Raw genomic sequence first — 19,141 nt, forward strand, 5'->3', positions numbered from 1 at the left:
TAGAAGGGAGAAGTAGAGCTTCATATGAGAGCACAAGCAGTACACTGATAGAATTAAAGACCCCCCCACACCGAAGAGTAACCCTAATAAATGAGCATACCCCAAAGTAACGGGCAAATCTGGTAATGTGTGTGTGTGTGTCTGATAGGGTTGCCAACTTTCTAATTGCACAAAATCAAACACCCTTGCCCCTCCTCCTACCCCACCTCTTCTTGGAGGTCCCTCCCCTTCCCACCCCTTCTGAGGCCCCACCCCCACTTCATAGAATCATAGAATCATAGAATATCAGAGTTGGAAGGGACCTCAAGAGATCATCTAGTCCAACCCCCTGCTCAAAGCAGGACCAATTCCCAGCTAAATCATCCCAGCCAGGGCTTTGTCAAGCCGGGCCTTAAAAACCTCCAAGGAAGGAGACTCCACCACCTCTCTAGGTAACGCATTCCAGTGTTTCACCACCCTCCTAGTGAAATAGTTTTTCCTGATATCCAACCTGGACCTCCCCCACTGCAACTTGAGACCATTACTCCTTGTTCTGTCATCTGCCACCACTGAGAACAGCCGAGCTCCATCCTCTTTGGAACCCCCCTTCAGGTAGTTGAAGGCTGCTATCAAATCCCCCCTCATTCTTCTCTTCTGGAGACTAAACAATCCCAGTTCCCTCAGCCTCTCCTCATAAGTCATGTGCTCCAGACCCCTAATCATTTTTGTTGCCCTCCGCTGGACTCTTTCCAATTTTTCCACATCCTTCTTGTAGTGTGGGGCCCAAAACTGGACACAGTATTCCAGATGAGGCCTCACCAATGTCGAATAAAGGGGAACGATCACGTCCCTCGATCTGCTGGCAATGCCCCTACTTATACAGCCCAAAATGCCGTTAGCCTTCTTGGCAACAAGAGCACACTGTTGACTCATATCCAGCTTCTTGTCCACTGTGACCCCTAGGTCCTTTTCTGCAGAACTGCTACCTAGCCATTCGGTCCCTAGTCTGTAGCAGTGCATGGGATTCTTCCGTCCTAAGTGCAGGTCTCTGCACTTGTCCTTGTTGAACCTCATCAGGTTTTTTTCGGCCCAATCCTCTAATTTGTGTAGGTCCCTCTGTATCCGATCCCTACCCTCTAGTGTATCTACCACACTTCCTAGTTTAGTGTCATCTGCAAACTTGCTGAGAGTGCAGTCCACACCATCCTCCAGATCATTAATAAAGATATTAAACAAAACCGGCCCTAGGACCGACCCTTGGGGCACTCCGCTTGAAACCGGCTGCCAACTAGACATGGAGCCATTGATCACTACCCGTTGAGCCCGACGATCTAGCCAGCTTTCTATCCACCTTACAGTCCAGTCATCCAGCCCATACTTCTTTAACTTGGCGGCAAGAATACTGCGGGAGACCGTATCAAAAGCTTTGCTAAAGTCAAGGAATAACACATCCACTGCTTTCCCCTCATCCACAGAGCCAGTTATCTCATCATAGAAGGCAATTAGGTTAGTCAGGCACGACTTCCCCTTCGTGAATCCATGCTGACTGTTCCTGATCACTTTCCTCTCCTCTAAATGTTTCATAATTGATTCCTTGAGGACCTGCTCCATGATTTTTCCAGGGACTGAGGTGAGGCTGACTGGCCTGTAGTTCCCTGGATCCTCCTTCTTCCCTTTTTTAAAGATGGGCACTACATTAGCCTTTTTCCAGTCATCGGGGACCTCCCCCGATCGCCATGAGTTTTCACTTACTCCAGTCCACTTCCCTCCGTTGCTCACTCTCCCTCATCTCACTCACTTTAACTGGGTGGGGCAGAGGCTTGGAGTGTGGGAGAGGGTGAAGGCTCCAGATGGGGGTGCAGGCTCTAGGATGGCGATGGGGATGAGGGGTTTGGGGAGCAGGAGGGGCTCCAGGTGGAGCTAAGGTGTTGGGAGTGTGGGAGCAGGCTCAGGGCTGGGGAAGGGGGCTGGAGTGCAGGAAGGGTATGGGGTGTGGGTCCCCAATGCAGAGCCTGCATCCCAAGCCAGAGTCCTCACTCCCCCCGCACCCCAACCCTCTGCCTCAGCCCAGAGCCCCCTCCCATACCCTGAACCCCTCATTTCTTGTCCCACTCCAGAACCTGCACCCCCAGCCCAGAGCCCTTAACCCCCTCCCACACCCCAACCCCCGCCTCAGTCCAGAGCTCCCTCAGCTCCACCCCTCAGCCAAAGCCCCCTCCTGCTCCCCAAATTCCTTATCCATGGCCCCACCCCAGAGCCCACACCCTTAGCTGGAGCCCTCACACCATCTTGCATCCCAATCCACTGCCTCAGTCCAGAGCCCCCTCCTGCACACTGAACCTCTCATTTATGTCCCCACCCTGGAGCCCTCACCCCCAGATGGAGCCCTCACCCACTCCCACACCGTAACCCCCTGAGCCAGCCTGGTGAAAATGAGCGAGTGAGTGAGGGTGGGGAGAGTGAACGACAGAGGGAGGGGGATGGAGTTAGTGGGGATGGGGCCTTGGGGAAGGGGCAGGGCTTCAGAGGAGGGGTGGGCAGAGGGCAGGGCAAGGGTGTTCTGTTTTGTGCAAGTAGAAAGTTGGCAACCCTAGTGTACATGCTCCCCCTATTTAATTCTACTGTAACTTGCTGAAGCAGATAAAAGGCTACAGATTGCAGTCTGCTTGTTAGTGGCTGTGTCTACAAAAGATACAATATCGCAAATGGCAAACATTTGATAATGGGTTATTAAACTGCCATCCCCTGGGCTTTGGATTTCTAAACAGCCTTTCAAGCAGAGCAGGAAGGGATTTGTCATTTAGACTTCTTAGAGGTCCGGGTTTGAAAGGATTTGAATTAACACTGGGAAAGAATCCAGCTTAAATTTCTTTCTAAGTAAATTTAACCCCCTCATAAAATGTTAGGAGACTAAATGGTGGGAAAACCTTCTGCTGTTTTGGGTTGCAAATCATACCACAGGGAAGACGGGGGAGGGTTTGTTTGTACTACAGAGTGGAGGGAAGCATCATGGTGAATAACAAGTGGTGATGGGAAGGGATGGTGAAAAATCTTGTCATTCTTCTCCCAGGGTGTAGCTACACTGCAGCTGTAATAACCAGGATAAGTGTAAGGATGCAGGGATGAGAACCTAGGCCTGCAGATCCTGGGACAGATTATAGTCCCACATCACCACCAGGAGCCCATGCAAAGCCACAGCCTGTACTCCTGGGAGAATTCTGCACTACTGCACACAGGCATAATTAATAAGCACCACAGATTTTAATGTGCAACCCCCCCCCCCCAAACTTCTGCTGAAATGTTGCAGTTCTCCCTTTTGCCCAACAGATGGTGCTATGGCACAAGAACAGCAGTAGCTCCAGGAGGAAAATAACATCTATAGTTCTGCCTTTTTCCCACAAGAGGGCACTGTGGCAATAGACCAAAGCTGCAGCACCTGTCAGGCCAGGTCAGGCGACAGGGGCTATGGGGAGACAGATAGCGTGAGGTACTGGGGGTGGGGGGAGTCAGACAGCATCTCATAAGGGCTAGTCCGGGAGGACAGACTGGGGCAGGGGCTGAATGGGAGTGGAGGCACAGAGCAACAGGTGGGAGAGAGGTGCCGGGCACATGGTGAGGGGGGATGGGGTGCAGAGCTATATATGGACAGGGTGGGGCTGGGTGGGGGCACAGAGACACATGGGCATGGGGGAGCGGGGAGAGAGCCACATAGGGGTAGGGGGTGCAGGGCCACATGGGGATGAGGGGAGTGGGTGTGTGAGTGGGGCTGGAGGGACACATGTGGACAGGTGGTGCAAGGACACATGGGGGTGCAGGAACACAATGGGACAGGGGAAGATGTGCCTGACTGAATGGGAGAGGCTAGGGGTCAGCCAGGGTCTGCATGGGGGAAGCTCCCTAACAGGCCTTTCCTATCCCCCTCCAAAGCCCTGTTCCATACTTTTCCCACCCATACCCAACAACCTTCCAAGTTCACACCCAGGCTCCTTCCCAGCAATTTACTTCCCTTTCCCTCAGCTCCTCCGTTACCCCGGACTCCCCCAAGCCTTTTCACTGCTTCTGAGGAGTGCGGGAAATACGGTTCTGTATTGTAGTTTAAATGAATTATTATTCAGAGTTCTGTATTAATATGCCTAGTAAGGAATCTATTGGTCAAAAAACATTTTCTGAATCTTTTTTGTTTTCTGTATTGTTACAGACATACTTACTGACAGGTATTTTGAAATAAATGACCAATATAATTGAAAATGGTGACATTATATTATGTTATTTTGACAAATAAAATATGCTGAATTTTGCAGAATTTTAAAATATTGTGTGCAGAATTTTATTTTATTTTATTTTGTTGCAGAATTTTTAATTTTTTGGCACAGAATTCACCCAGGAGTAAGCCAGGGAGCATGGTGGATTGTAGATCCAGAGTGACAGTACCCTGTGGCCCTTTCATTGGCCAGGAGCCCTATTTAACCCTGGAGGGTGCCCCAGGAAGCTGACTGGACAACCATGTAGACATTGGGCCTGCTTTGACTCCAGACCTCACCTTGTTGCCTCCTCTCCATCCTCTGATCTCAGCCTGACCCTGACCCTTACCTCCTGACTGCAGCCTGGGGCTATCTCTGGTCTCTGACCTTGGCCTGACTTCAATCCCGACTCTTATTTATTGAACCTGGCTCTGAAAATTCCTCTGACCACTGTCCCTGCCATGTGGGGATCCCAGTCCAGCTGTAACTGCTTGGTCACACTACCTGTGCCGTGGTCTCTTACATTATGTAAATATACATGTGCTACCTCTGATTGAGCTAACATACTAAAAATAGCAATGTGGCCATAGCCTGGCAGAGACTAACTGCCTGAGGATGTACCGAGGATTATGCTTTCTCTGCCCCAATGTGTATTTAATTATTCATACAAAGTGGACCAAGCTTCATCAGGAGAGACTCTCACATCAGAATACCCCATAGTTAGGGCTATGATTTTGTCATGGACAAAAAACATAGCCCTATGTAGTCCAGAGACCTCTGTGAGTTGAACCCTTGGTGCCTGGGAGTTGCAGGATCCCCCCGCCGCCTGTAGAGGCTGGGAACTGCGAGGTCCTTGGGAGCTCCCCAGGTGCCCCGCAGCTTGTAGCCACCGTGGGTGGCGGGGGAACCCCGGGAGCTCCGAGCCAGGGCCCCCTGGTGTGGTGTGGGGACCCTTCAGCTCCCCATTTTGTCATGCATATTTTTAGTAAAAGTCAGGGATAGGTCATAGGCTTCTGTGAATTTTTCTTTATTGCACGTGACCTGTCCATGACTTTTACTAAAAATATGAGTGCAAAATCTTACCCTTACCCATAGTTCAGAGGCTTGGGCACACCCCTGAGAGGTGGGAAGCCTAAGTTACAATCCCTTCCCCTTACCAGGCAGAGGGGGGAATTGAACTGGCATCCCCTTCACACAGTGTGAGTTCCCTAACCACTGGGCTAAAGGTTATAAGGGAGACCTCCTTCCCCTGCCCATTTTGTGCTGAGTTAGGCATACTCAGAGCACACCTACCAGGCTGGGCCCTGCAGGCAGCACATGTGACTAGACACAGAAACTTAGGTGCCAAGGGAACTTAAATCATGAGTTCAGCACCTACAGGGTTAGGCAGTAGCTGAATCGGGGGTTTGTGGATTGTGGTAGTGCCTAAAACTGGGCTTTAGGTGCCTGGTTCCTTTGTGGATCGAGGCCTTGGTTCTCCAGCTGTACCATAGGGAGAATAGCACTTCCCATCTTCACAAGGTTGTTAGGAGATGAAATTCAATAATTTAAGTGAGTTGCCCAAATACTGTAAGAATAGGGCCATATAAGTACTTAGAAAGAAACAATGAATAAACACAACCCCCTTTCCTCTTCACTCCATCCCAGAAGCTTGAGAGGGGAATACAAATTCAGAGCCATTGCAGTGGGTTAGCTATTTTATTTACATGTGCATTTAAAATGTCACTGTCCAGAAGGTAGGGTACATAGCTGAAGTAAAAGAGAGGAAAAATAAACAATGTTAATGAACACTTGGAGTGGGGGAAGTTTGGGTTACGATTGATTGTCATTATATTCATTATTACTGAACATTGATATTACAGTAGCACCGAGAGGCCTGAGACAGCATGGGGCCTCATTGCACAAAGTGCTGCACAAGCACACAGCAAATGACGAGAGGAAATTTCCCAAAGCATCTAAGAAGCCAGATTGTTGAAGGCATTTAGGCCCCTAAAGATGCAGATAGAAGCCTAATGGGAGTGTCAAAAGCACTTATCTGCATCTGAAGGCACCAAATACCTTGGAAAATGTGACCGGGATTTCCAGTGGATCTTTGGCTCCCAAAGCCAACATGACTTTTGAAAATGGGATTCAGGCTTCTAGATCACTAAGGGCTGGTCCACACTAACCTCCCAGTTCGAACTAAGATACGCAACTTCAGCTACGTGAATAATGTAGCTGAAGTCGAAGTACCTTAGTTCGAACTTAAAGGTACTTATCAAAGGTACACACACGGCAGGCAGGCTCCCCCGTCGACTCCGCCTACTCCTCTCGCGGAGCAGGAGTACCTGTGTTGACAGCGAGCACTTCCGGAATCAATCCGGGATCGATTTATCTCATCTAGACAAGACGCAATAAATCGATCCCAGAAGATCGATTGCTTACCGCCGAACCCAGAAGTAAGTATAGACGTACCCTTAGAGGCTTTGGAAACTTTTACCCTAAAGGACAAAACATACTTACCATTGGTGATGACATGATATTTACACCCCCACCTTCCTACACATTTAATTAGGTCCTGGGGAAACTTGGGAGAAGAGGTGGTTTCTGAGAGGTTCTCTCCTACAAAGTGGTCTGCAGATAGAAAATGGCTGAGAGTCACTGACTAAGAGGAGGTACATATTGTGCAGTTTATTTTAGTCAAAGGAGTATCAGGGCTGGAAAGAACACCTCGTTCTGCTAGTTCCAGTCATTCAGTCTTGTTTTGCTGCATATGACCACTGCCTTCTGTGCCTTGAATAAGGTCCTTATAAGTGGTGGGGCAGTATGTTTTGTACAGATTTTCCACTAATGTGTTACTTCCTGCGATCACAGGCTTGTGTTCCTTGTTCATGAAGTTCCACAGGTGCAAAGCATAGGAGTCGTTGAAGTCAAGGCTTGTATCCCAGACCTCATAGTACTGCCTCCATGCTGGGTAAGGGATAGGGTAGAAACGCTGAGGATGTAAGAAGGAAATGTTCTGACAGCTTTGATCCTCCACATTATGGAAATTGGTCAGGTTGCACAAGGCTCGCAGCCTTCTCGTCATTAAGATGGGTCCTTGGTTTCCCCAAATGCGTCCATTGTAGTTTTGAACAAAATCATTCATGCAATCCCAAATGAACCAGTGATGGTGAGGAAAGCCAAAAACCCCATTGCTGGAGAACTGGGAAGCCTGGGCCGCCAGGAAGTTTGCCACTGGAATAGGCCTGATGGAGATGACATCTGTGTCCATATAGATCCCACCGTATTTCCAGATGAGTGCAAGTCTGCTGGCGTCAGAGCTGATATGAACCCAGTGCTTTTCCTGGGCTGCATTTACCTGCATTGTTGGAAAGGGATCACAGAGATGCAATGGACTCCACTTTAAAATTTCTAAACACCTGATCCTATTAGCTATATATTCTATAAAACTCTCAGCAGTGTCTATCCTCACTTTAATCCCTTTAAAAATTAATGGCCATTTTTCTTTTCTACCTATGAAACTTTGCTGGAAAAAGGCAAGAGCAGATGTAGGCTTTGTTCAATGTGATTCTACAAGTGTTTCCAAGGTGCAGTAAACTCCAAAGAAACATGCAATATTTATGAAATAATGAGAATATGAATCATTAACCGTTATTTCCACAAAACAACCCTGCATCTCAATTTACACGCTCACTGTCTGATACAAAGCCCAGGGGAATCAATTGAAAGATTCTCATTGATTTCAGTGGGCTTTGGAACTGGCCCCTCCTGGCAATCTCTAAAGAGGATAAAAATTGAGAGAGAAGTTCAGGCCTTGGGTTAGGGTGACCAGACAGCAAGTGTGAAAAATCGGGACAGAGGGTGGGGGGTAATAGGAGCCTATATAAGAAAAAGCCCCAAATATCAGGACTGTCCCTATAAAATCGGGACATCTGGTCACCCTACCTTGGGTTATGCTGGTGCATGGAGAGCTGGAGTACCAGTATAGCAGCCAGCTCCCTGTTTATTCTCCAGACTCTCCACTTTCATTTAAAAATAAATAAAATAAAAAAGTCCTTAGCTGTAATGGTTGCCAGTAGACCCATGAACACATGAAACAAGTGCAGACTAATGCAGTGATGCCTGCTTGAGTTTTCAGACAGGACTCAAGGGACTCGGAACAAGAACTCAAAGGGGTGTGAACTCCCTGAACAACAGTTCTGAGAGGCGTGGGTGGAGCCTGGAAGAGCATCACTGTCTCCCACCCACCTCCAAAAAATTGACTTCTGAATGACCCTCTCACTTCTAAAGCTTGCCCCTAGACATTTTCATTGCTATCAGTCTGGCACTTTTAACAAGCACTGAAATCATTTTCCCAAATAGTAAATGCTCACCTTAAATTCATGTTGACTAAATTTTTTCAAATACAACTTCTTTATAAAAAATGGCCTTTTTAAAAAAGATGGTGATTAACCATTTTGATAAAATATGGTTATCAAAATTATTACTGACATTTTCCATTTGCCATAAATCCTGTCATCAGGAAATGGAAAATGTCCATAACAATTTCAATAAATATTTTGACTAATGCATGGTGAACTGTCATGAACCAGGGATCCATACTGAGTGAAACAAAATGACAAGAGCTTCAAAACTTCAATAAAATGTGCAAAAATGTTCTTTTCATTTTCCACAACCTCTACTTTAAATCTTGTTCAAAAACACTTTTCCCTTAATATTTCCTCTCACCTTATGATACCATGGGAGCAGAGGTGTCTCCTGGAATAAGGTGTCCATCTGTAAAGGAAAAATGAAGACATTCTTCATAGCAGATAAAAGTGAGAAGGCTGCGTAAGTGGAATTTGAATCCAGCCATGTGCTATTGTTCAGCCCTTTCATGAAGAAAACAACAGGTCTGTCATGGTAGATCCTGGCAGCAGATTCCACAGAACATGAAACCAGCGGAGGAGGCTCAAGGCGATCTGTGGTCTCCACAAAGATGATGCTTCTGCTCTGGCTCATAACATCTTCTTGCGTCAGGAATCGCTTAGCAATAGGCATGCAAGAGAAGACACAGCCAGACTGCAGGGAGAGTTCATACAAAATGGCAAAGACAAAGACAAAAAAAAAACAGAGCACTATTTGGATCTCCTTCAACATTCTTGCTTTTCCTTAAAAATAAACAAAGTCAATGTTAGTGCTTCATTGTTTATCCCTGGGAGAAAAATGTGACAGGATGATACAAAATTAATCAAGATAGTTAAGTCCAAAGCTGACTGTGAAGAGTTACAAAGGGATCTCACAGAACTGGGTGACTGGGCAACAAAATGGCAGATGAAATTCAATGTTGATAAATGTAAAGTAATACACACTGGAAAACATAATCCCAATTATACATACAAAATGATGGGGTCTAAATTAGCTGTTACCACTCAAGAAAGAGATCTTGGAGTCATTGTGCATAGTTCCATGAAAACATCCACTCAATATGCAGCAGCAGTCATAAAGGCTAACACAATGTTAGGAACCAATAAGAAAGGGATAGATAATAAAACAGAAAATATCATAATGATGCTATATAAATCTATGATATGCCCACACCTTAAATACAGCATGCAATTCTGTTTGCCCCATCTAAAAATGATATTTTAGAATTGGGAAAAGTACAGAGAAGGACAATAAAAGTGATTAGGGGTATGGAACAGCTATCAAATGAGAGATTAAAAAAACAGGGATTGTTCATTTTAGAAATGAGATTATTAAGGGAGGATATGATAGAGGTCTATAAAATTATGAACGATGTAGAGAAAGTGAATAAGGAAGAGTTATTTTCCCCTCACACAATACAAGAATCAAGGGTCACCCAATGAAATTAATAGGCAGCAGGTTTAAAACAAACAAAAGGAAGCACTTTTTCACACAACACACAGTCAACCTGTAGAACTCATTGCCAGAGGACATTGTGAAGGCCAAAAGTATAACTGGGTTCAAAAAAGAATTATATAAATTCATGCAGGATACGTCCCCCAATGACTATTAGCCAAGATTGTGAAGAACGTAACCCCATGCTCCGGGTGTATCTAAAACTCTGACTGCCAGAAGTTGGGAGTGGACTCAATAATTGCCCTATTTTGTTAATCCCCTTTGAAGAATCTGGCACCACAGACTGTCAGAAGACAGGCTACTGGGCTACATATGGCCATTCTTACATTCTTAAGCTACACCAAAACTCTACTGTGAGGTTCCTGGATACTCTGGCATGTTGGTGGAAATTCAGCCTCCCCTGGATTGTTTATTTGGATGTTAAATTTACTTTGCTCTACGTTGTTCCCACCTATTCAATTTTCAGTAAGCCACTGACTGCTGTAACAGCATCAGAGAAATTGTTCAGGGGAAGCTGGAGGGTTTGGCAGTGATTACACTGTAGCAAGAGATAGTTCTGGAGGAAAAAAAGGCAGGACTTGGTTGCAGCCTCAATGTGAAGGCAGAAGGAGAAGGAGTCAAATATATTTATATGTATGTGCATGCACACTGTGTTTATGTTGGTGCATGGATGCGTGTGTGTGATTTGGAATCTCAGGGTCACATACAAACTTTCCATTGATTTTTTTTCTTTCCTTTCTAAATCTTCATTCCCACTTAGCTAATAATTCATCCCAAGGGGCTGATGTTGGAGGAGCTCGACCCTCCAGTTCCGTTGTGAAAGACGGTGCCTAGCCTGCCAATGCCTAATTTGTTTGGGGGTTCAGGGAATGTGAGGGGGAGTGCGTACAGCTGACTCAGCGATCAACCAGCCTCAACTTTTCAAACAGACCATAGTGCACTGTAGACCGCTGCACCTCCAGCAGCCTGTACTTGTCACGTAAATACAATTTGCCAGTGAGACCTAGAGAACAATGAACCAAAGTGTGAAAAGGACATGAGAAATAATAAATAGAGGTAGGTATGTTGACCTATACAAATATACCAAATACAAACTCTCTCTGTGTGTGTCTCTCTCACACATTCCCCTTCTGTAATATTTCTAGTTCTTGTAAAATGCATAAATTAAAATCTGATGTCTCAATTCTTTCTGAGGACGCCAACAAAAGTGTGGTTGCAATAAATTTCAAAATACTCCAGAAGGCAAATTGTGGAAACAGAATAAGCCGACATGCCAACAGATATCAGTTCTGTGTGTGACGACGTGAAGAAAAAAAATGAATCTTTGTTGTCTTATTCCGAAGAATTGTTTTCCGTGGTTAGTGTTCCAAAGCCACTAGGCGGTGAGTTATGTATTCAATTCACATTTGACCTGGAGGCAACTGTTATCAAAATGTTCACTTCTCTTCTCAAGTTAAGAAGGCTGCAGAACCAAGCATTAAAAATACATGCCAGACATTAAATAGATTACCCTGTGAAGTGGTTTCTTTTTCTTGTGCATCAGACAAGATGCTGACTTGCAGGCCCTCCTTGACAAGATATTTCTTTTCTCTTGGTTGTTTCAATATTTCAAACACAATAGGGAAAAGGGGATGAGGCTGTGAGAAAGAGTAGCAAGAATGCCAACCTGTTACAGCCCTGGTGCAATAATTACCTCAACTCAGTCTGTGAAATACTTGTTAAAGAAAGGTACAATCTAATCGCCAGTAAATAATACCACTTTGTGTAGACAACTTCCACAAGTGGAGGGGCAAGTCAGTTGGCCCACTCATTACATCTAACATTTGCCATCTTACCAACATTTGTGACAATTATACTTCTGCAATGTCTTGGAAGTGTCATGGATCATGAGATGCTATGGGAAGCTCTCCCATTAACAGGCCAATGACAACCTTTCTCATCAGACAAAGGCAGTGTTTGAGGGGACCCTGGAACCTGAGTGAAAACATTTCACTCAGACTCTGGCTAGGTATTACAGAGGTGATGCTGGTAGGAAGAGGGAAGAAGTTTGAGGAACTGTGAGGAACTACAACCTCACTTTCTATTTGGAGCACTGATTCCTTATAGACAAAGGTTGCAAGGTCATCTTGGGGTTCTTTTGGTGACTTCACTGGTCCTAGTAAGAATGTTGTTTTCTGTCTTTGTCCAGCCAGCAGTTTACCCCCTTTTTTCTTAGATGCAAAATGAGCCATGGTGATGCACATCATCTTTACCTCCAGGCTAAACCAGTACACCAGGCCACCCCTGCACTGGCTGTGAAGGGACGGTATATAGCAGGGTTCGGCAACCTTTCAGAAGTGGTGTGCTGAGTCTTCATTTATTCACTCTAATTTAAGGTTCCGTGTGCCAGTAATACATTTTAACGTTTTTAGAAGGTCTCTTTCTATACGTCTATAATATATAACTAAACTATTGTTGTATGTAAAGTAAATAAGGTTTTTAAAATGTTTAAGAAGTTTCATTTAAAATTAAATTAAAATGCAGAGCCCCCCAGACCGGTGGCCAGGCCTTGGGCAGTGTGAGTGCCACTGAAAATCAGCTCGTGTGCCGCCTTTGGCACGCGTGCTATAGGTTGCCTATTCCTGGTATATAGTGTCTGTATTGTTTGCATTTCAGTGTTTGGGGCATTCTTAGGCCTGGTCTACACCGATTTTGTACTGGAATAACTCTGTCCGTCATGGGTGTAATTTTATACTAAACTAGTAATCCAGGTACAACGCTTAGTGTGGACGTAGTTATAAAGGTGCCTTGGTCACCTTCCTTTATGGATATTAACGCTACCAGTATAAGCCCCTTTATACCAATTTAGCTATATCCACACTGGGGTGGGGAGAAGGGGCACCGCTTTAACTCAGCTGGTATAGTTAGAAAATACCAGTTGATCCATCTCTTTTGCTTTTATTTTACCTTCTTCATCTGGCGCCACTCCCCTTTTCCTGGTTTACCTTTCCAATCACAGGCACCATCACTGAGTCTCCGTTCTTACATTGTCTTCAGAATGTGACTCCTCTTTTCCTTCTTCGTCCAGCCAACCCTTTAGGTCTGTTTCTCTCACACCCTGAAGTGTCCCCTCTACCTCCTCCCCTGCATTTGCTGCTTCTCCTTTCTTCCTGTTTTCTCCTCAGATTCTGACCCCAGCTGGGACAGGGCCCTCTCAGCAGCACTCTGGACACAGACATTGCTGCAGGCTGAAGAAGCTGCAAGCCCAGCAGGAGGTAATTATACACTTTCTGTCAGGGGATTGTGAGCACCTGGGTGGTGCTAATGGGGTAACTGGGAGGATACAAATGGAAGGAAGGGGAAGCTGAGAGGGGGATCCTGGCCTGAGAAGTGACGGTGGCATGGAAGCGTCCCCTTGCTGCAAGCCTGCATTATACTGTTACTTTATAAGAAGAGAATCACTACACACCTTGATGACAGATAACAACCCGGGCTGGGGAGTGTTTGTGGCCATGAGGCCACACAAATTGGCCAGGCAGCTGAGTACATGGGGTAATGGTGAAGACACCCTGTGACACCAGCTCAATAGCATAGTTGTCTTTTCTAACATATCCAGTCATTCCCTCTCTCTCTGTCCCACTCTCTGACTCACACTCCGCCATGCACACCCTCCACTCCCACATCAGGCTTGGAGAGTTGACCAGATGCCTACTAGCCACGGGACTCACCCTACTAACCAAAGAACGCTGTGGAAGGTGAAAGGGCCCCAACTGTCCTGAGTAATCTTCCTGGTGAGCAGCTGCTGAGGAAATGGGGAGGGTGCTGTGTAGTACTGGGGTGCTATCTCTAGAACCTGCTCTGAATCTCTGCTTTTCTTCATTGGGGCCAGGAAGCTCTGTGACTCTCTTCTCAAGGAATTGCCACTGAATTCTGCTTTGGGGCAGATTTTTTGCTACCTCTGTGGAAGAGACCAGGGACCTGGCCCATATGTCCTGAAGGCTCCCCGAGTTCCATGCAGATCTCAGGGATCTCTCAGTGGCAAGGGGCCATTGCGTTCCTGCATCTTTTTGGGATGCCATCTGTGACTCCACTCCAGGTCTTTGTCAGTGCTGCCAATGACTCCCCCAGTCAGCGCCTATCCCTAGAACCCTGCTGCGAAGGGGTTCCCCAACACAAGGGGATCAGCATGCAAGTTAATACAGCTGGATGTGGGGGGACATGCATCTCACAGCTCCATCCTTTCTGCCCCATTGCTGCCTCATCCCCAATCACAGATCCCCAGAGCCATGGCGAGCCCTCCATGGGTCCTGGGAAGGGAGGAATTGCTGTTGGGTGGGAGAGAACCATGCACATTGAGTCCCCTGTGCACATGGTTCATCTGAGCATGATATGCCACTAGTATATTTTGTTTTCATAACTGTTTTGATTGTATTTGCTTTAAAAAAAATTCAAACTCTCCACAGAATGTGACGGGATGGGGCGGTCGAATATATTCAGAATAATTCCCCAGAGATTCCCGACAAGCTTAGTTATAACATATAAGTCTAGAATGGAATGGGTAGGTCAACGCATAATGCCTTGGCTATCATATATATGCTCGTGGGGGTTCCCTCCCTTGTTTGACCATTTCAAAATATTGTTGGATATTTTTAAATCAGCTGAAACTTTTAATCTACACAATTTTTTTAGTTCAGATTTGGTTTGAGGTTTGAACTAAGGAGCAGTTACTGTAAATTCCTCTTTTATCTGAACTGATTTGCACACATCATAAATATAAATCCATATAATTTGCAAGAAAAGATAAATAATATCCATATCTAGCTATCTGTCATTGCCATACATTCCATCACCATGCATGCTCATCTATCTGTCCAGGGCTCATCACCATGGTATCTGAGCACCTCCTAGTAAAATAATTGGCTCTCTGAATCTCCTCTCCTTCCCTGACAACAAGAAACAGGCTTAGGCTTTTGTTTTGTTTTTATGAATGAATCTATGAAAACACAAGTTCTCTTACGGGACTGTCTGGATAAAGGGGTGGGTTTTACATTTGGCTCTGCATGCAGTAAGGCTGGTGTTTTTTCTTAATTCTTCTGACAGTGGATTCCCAGAGACACTGTTATTTGTAGTAGACATGGTACCATCTGAACTGCATAGGTCGGTTATCTCTTTTCTGAATTTGCTATAGTCAATTATCGATTAAATTACAGATTATATTAAAAGTAGAGTTAGAGCCCACACATGCACTTCAAAGCCAGCTGCATCTCAGATTTAAACCCAGGCTCACAGTAAATTTCTGTCTGATGGAAAACCTCTAGATTATATAATATTTAATATATAGCATAGTTATATATCTATGAAACTAAAACAAATCATGTGAATTATGTCAACTCTTATGATACAATTTCCATCTCATTTTCTGATTTTACTTTTGACATATTTATAAATAAATCAAAACTCACCTTCTTTGATCAGAAAAGCCAGACAGAGCTTGCAGTCTGCTGGAAACCAATGCTGAATTATTTTGAATTAGGATGCTTTCGAAAGCAGGCACTAGAATTAGCAGGAAGGTCAGAGAAGTCCATGACCTAGTGCCTAAGAATACAGACTACCTATGCAGTACATTCATGCCAGGTGGAACTTTCAGAGCAGTATCTTTTGCCTTGCTTTTGAGCCGTGCTGGCGTTTGCACTCTATTTGCATTGAGATAAGAGGAGGAAACACAAAGAGCTACATTTGCAACTGTGTAGGACTATGAGCACAAGAAAGGATGCTGCACAAAAACATGTGCATTTGCAGTGCAACGATGAGTACTTTCCAATGAAAAAATGCAGGCACTGCTACTTTGAAGGTGAACAGTTGCACTGCTAACAAAATGGAGGAGCATATGTGCACAGTGGAAAATTGCACCTGCGACTAGGACAGATGCTTTGCGCTGCTGGTTGAAGTGGGCACAAAATTATAGCTTATGTTCACCTATTTGGGGCACAGTTTTACCTGTGGGCACATGGAAATTAGGTGTGAATGTAATTTCTTCAGCACATTTAACTGTTCCTCCTTGGACCTGAAATGGGAATCAGGGATGTGTTGTCACTTGTGATTTGTACAATGTCCTGGAAGGAGAGCTGCTACTTTCTCTGGAGAGGAGAGGTACATTTGGGTGGTATGGTGTGCAATGCTATGAATTGCTTTCGAGGAAGGATTTGAACCAGGAGTCTCTGAGGGAGTGACAGTGTCTCCTGCATATTCAGCCACTACACCTGGTAGTCAACCACTACACAAATGCCTGGTTTCAAAGGTCTCTTATGAAGCTAGACCTCTTCAGAAGACGAGACACATGACATGCTCCTGGATTCTGGACCACTATGGCTATGTGGAGGTGTCTGGTGATGATAGAACAGAACTCCTTTGTGTTGCCATAGGCCACCTCATGCCCCAGAGGAGGCTGCCATTGGAGGGGTGTGAACTACAGCACCCAGGATTGGGGGCTTGGATTAAGCCAGGAAGCTTTCTCCTGACTCGCCTGTCACAGGATATTGCAATGATTAATCCCCATTACAAGGGCACTCAGACAGGCCACATCAACTTCCAATGGCTAACAAGTTCCCACATGCTCTCTGACCGAAGCCTGTAGTCTGCCAGCCCGGCCTACTGACCCATAACCCTTCAGATATAGCCTGGCTCCTGTGAGTGAGACTCACCTTGTAACTCCCACCAGGGGTTCTGGGTACCCTGTGCCCATGTGCACCTTTGTAAGAATCGCTTCTATATCCTACTGAGGAAGCTAACCCAGGGTATTTAAATGCTGACTGGGAGTTGGATCAGCTCCTGCCCTGTTCATGGAGACTGTGCCCCCTTCATTCCCTTTCTCCATCCTCTTTGAGGCTGAGTTTGGCCATAATGTGAGGTGGGAGTGTGCTGCTGGTTTGTCTCTGGCTGCTGAGTGTCAACTGGCTGGTGCAATGAGGCCATGCCCAGCAGCTGGTGTTGGCTGCTCTGTGGTTCAGGCATTACAGAAGCAATTTCTGGTGCAAATATTTGTACCAAGTGAATCTCACAGGCAGCTCTACAGTGAAGCTGTGCATAGCATCCCTACTGGGGCTCACCCATTCTTTTCTTCATTCCTTTCTGACCATTGGATTGGCCAGTTCCCAGCCCACTAGAAGAGGTTACACATTGCACACAGGTATTCAGATATACAGTAGCAACCAAGTAAAGCCAGAAATTACTACCATTGAAATACAAATGCATTCCGCTCGCCCCACTCCTCCATACCTATGTTGCACCCCACCTTGCAATGCCCCTGGAAACCCAACATTGTGGCCTAGCTCCTGTTGTGTTTGCTTTCTGAAACATGTGGTTCCTGTTTCAAATGGCTCATGGAGGATGTAGCATTGTTCATGCTGCCAGAACAGAACAGTGCAAACACTTGCCATGATATGTTATCTAGATATTGTGCTCTTAATGGATAAATAATGGCATGTGGATTACGCCAAGAGGATTTAATTTACACTGACTATAGCTTTGCTTACACTGCAAATGAGTATATACGTGCCCAGAAACACCTCAGCGCACCCCAGAGCGCAGTAAAAATGGCAACATGGGAATCTGCCTAAAAAACTGGTTTGGTCCTAGGTTGGCCAGACCTGAGGATTGGGCCCACAATTTCCAGTTCATTCTGCAACAAAATACAATGGTCTGAATGCAGCTCCTGAAACCAGTGGAGTTACACCAGAGAGGAACGTGGCTAATGTCTGTCTTTTCTCAATGAACATCAGTACTGTCTGCTGAGCTTACAGCATACATTTGTAGAATAATATGGGGGCATGTATAGGAACAGATGATATATCATATTAAACATTCTATTCTAGCTTTTATCTAGCACAGTGTTGGCCTAACATGACAGCTTCTTCCTACCCAGTGATTCACTAAACATCTGAATGTGTAGGTGACCCCCCAAGGCCCCAGGAGTTTGACATTTGAATTTCTTGTGCACTTCACTACTGCGGAATGGACAGTGTAAAATTAGAGCTCTGGGTGTTGCAGATCACAAACTATCTGAGGGCAATAGTCATTTCAAATGCCTGGAGGTTGTAGAGTGACAAGGCTTTGCTGTGAATACACTTGCACTAGTCAATAGCTTTTGCAAAGCCCGGGGATTACTTGGGTAACATGCCAGAACTGTGCAGCTTCATATAAGGCCAGAGGTAATAGTCCAGTAACTGCCACGGTGGTTGGTGATAGGCCTCTGTCACTGTGTGATTTGAGAAGCAGGTATAGAGGACAAAGAGAGTGACTAGGGTGGCAGCCAGAAGGATGGCCAGCAGCACACCAGTGAGCTGCCACAACAGAACCAGAATCCACTTGGGGCTCAGCCTGCAGGATAAAGAGACACAAACACAGGGCACGTTACACAAACACACTGACACACTGCATGTTACACAGACACACTACATATTACGCAAATACACTGACAGACTGCATGTGACACAAACAAATTTGTTGGCAGGAATGTTCATGAAAACTTTTAAACAATAGCAGGGTTATTTGCCTTAAGGATTTTACCCAACACCCACTGAAGTCTGCGGGAGACTGTCACTAATTTCAGTGGAGCTGGACTGGCCGCTAATTGAATTTTGAACTCCTCAATGTGGATATTTGCACCAGAAACCTGATTTTAGGGTTACGCTCATCCAGTCAGCAGCATATACTTCTGAATCATGAATAGATTTGAGATCATCAGAAGCTGCTTATGGGCAACTGGCAAAGAGACAAAAGCAAACTGTTGAAAGAATTATTCACTATGAACGTATCAGAGGGGTAGCCGTGTTAGTCTGAATCTGTAAAAAGCAACAGAGGGTCCTGTGGCACCTTTGAGACTAACAGAAGTACTGGGAGCATAAGCTTTCGTGGGTAAGAACCTCACTTCTTCAGATGCAAGTCACTATGAACGGTTTGCTCAGCCCTACCCTTCTGTTAAACTGCCTGCTCAGACTCAGTGAAGAGAAACCTGTATAAATGGACCTGGAAAAACTGTCCTCACAGCTCTTCCTACTGGAATGGTCCACATCCTCCTCCAGGCTCAGAATGGAAATAAG

The 19,141-nt window shown here is 45.5% G+C and overlaps 2 protein-coding genes across 6 annotated transcripts in view; both read right to left on the reverse strand.

Annotated features, from left to right (window-relative positions):
* Nucleotides 1-5,904: 5,904 nt before the first annotated feature.
* LOC101952258 (alpha-1,4-N-acetylglucosaminyltransferase) lies at nt 5,905-9,477 on the reverse strand. The gene is made up of 2 exons (XM_005303655.4): nt 8,931-9,477; nt 5,905-7,560 (listed from the first exon to the last, which is right to left on the reverse strand). The coding sequence occupies exons 1-2, from the start codon at nt 9,339-9,341 to the stop codon at nt 6,949-6,951; spliced, it is 1,023 nt and encodes a 340-aa protein (XP_005303712.1). The 5' UTR covers nt 9,342-9,477; the 3' UTR covers nt 5,905-6,948.
* Nucleotides 9,478-15,358: 5,881 nt separating this feature from the next.
* The window catches only part of LOC135973347 (uncharacterized), an 80,318-nt gene continuing 76,535 nt past the window's right edge, over nt 15,359-19,141 (reverse strand). For all 5 annotated transcript variants that reach the window (XM_065556227.1, XM_065556226.1, XM_065556224.1 and 2 more), the window contains one exon: nt 15,359-18,419. In XM_065556227.1, coding sequence (XP_065412299.1) covers nt 18,415-18,419 — 5 coding nt within the window. In that variant the 3' untranslated portion in view covers nt 15,359-18,414. The remainder of the gene's footprint in view (nt 18,420-19,141) is intronic.

Source organism: Chrysemys picta, chromosome 9 (assembly GCF_011386835.1).
Source record: "Chrysemys picta bellii isolate R12L10 chromosome 9, ASM1138683v2, whole genome shotgun sequence".
NCBI lineage: Eukaryota > Metazoa > Chordata > Testudines > Emydidae > Chrysemys > Chrysemys picta.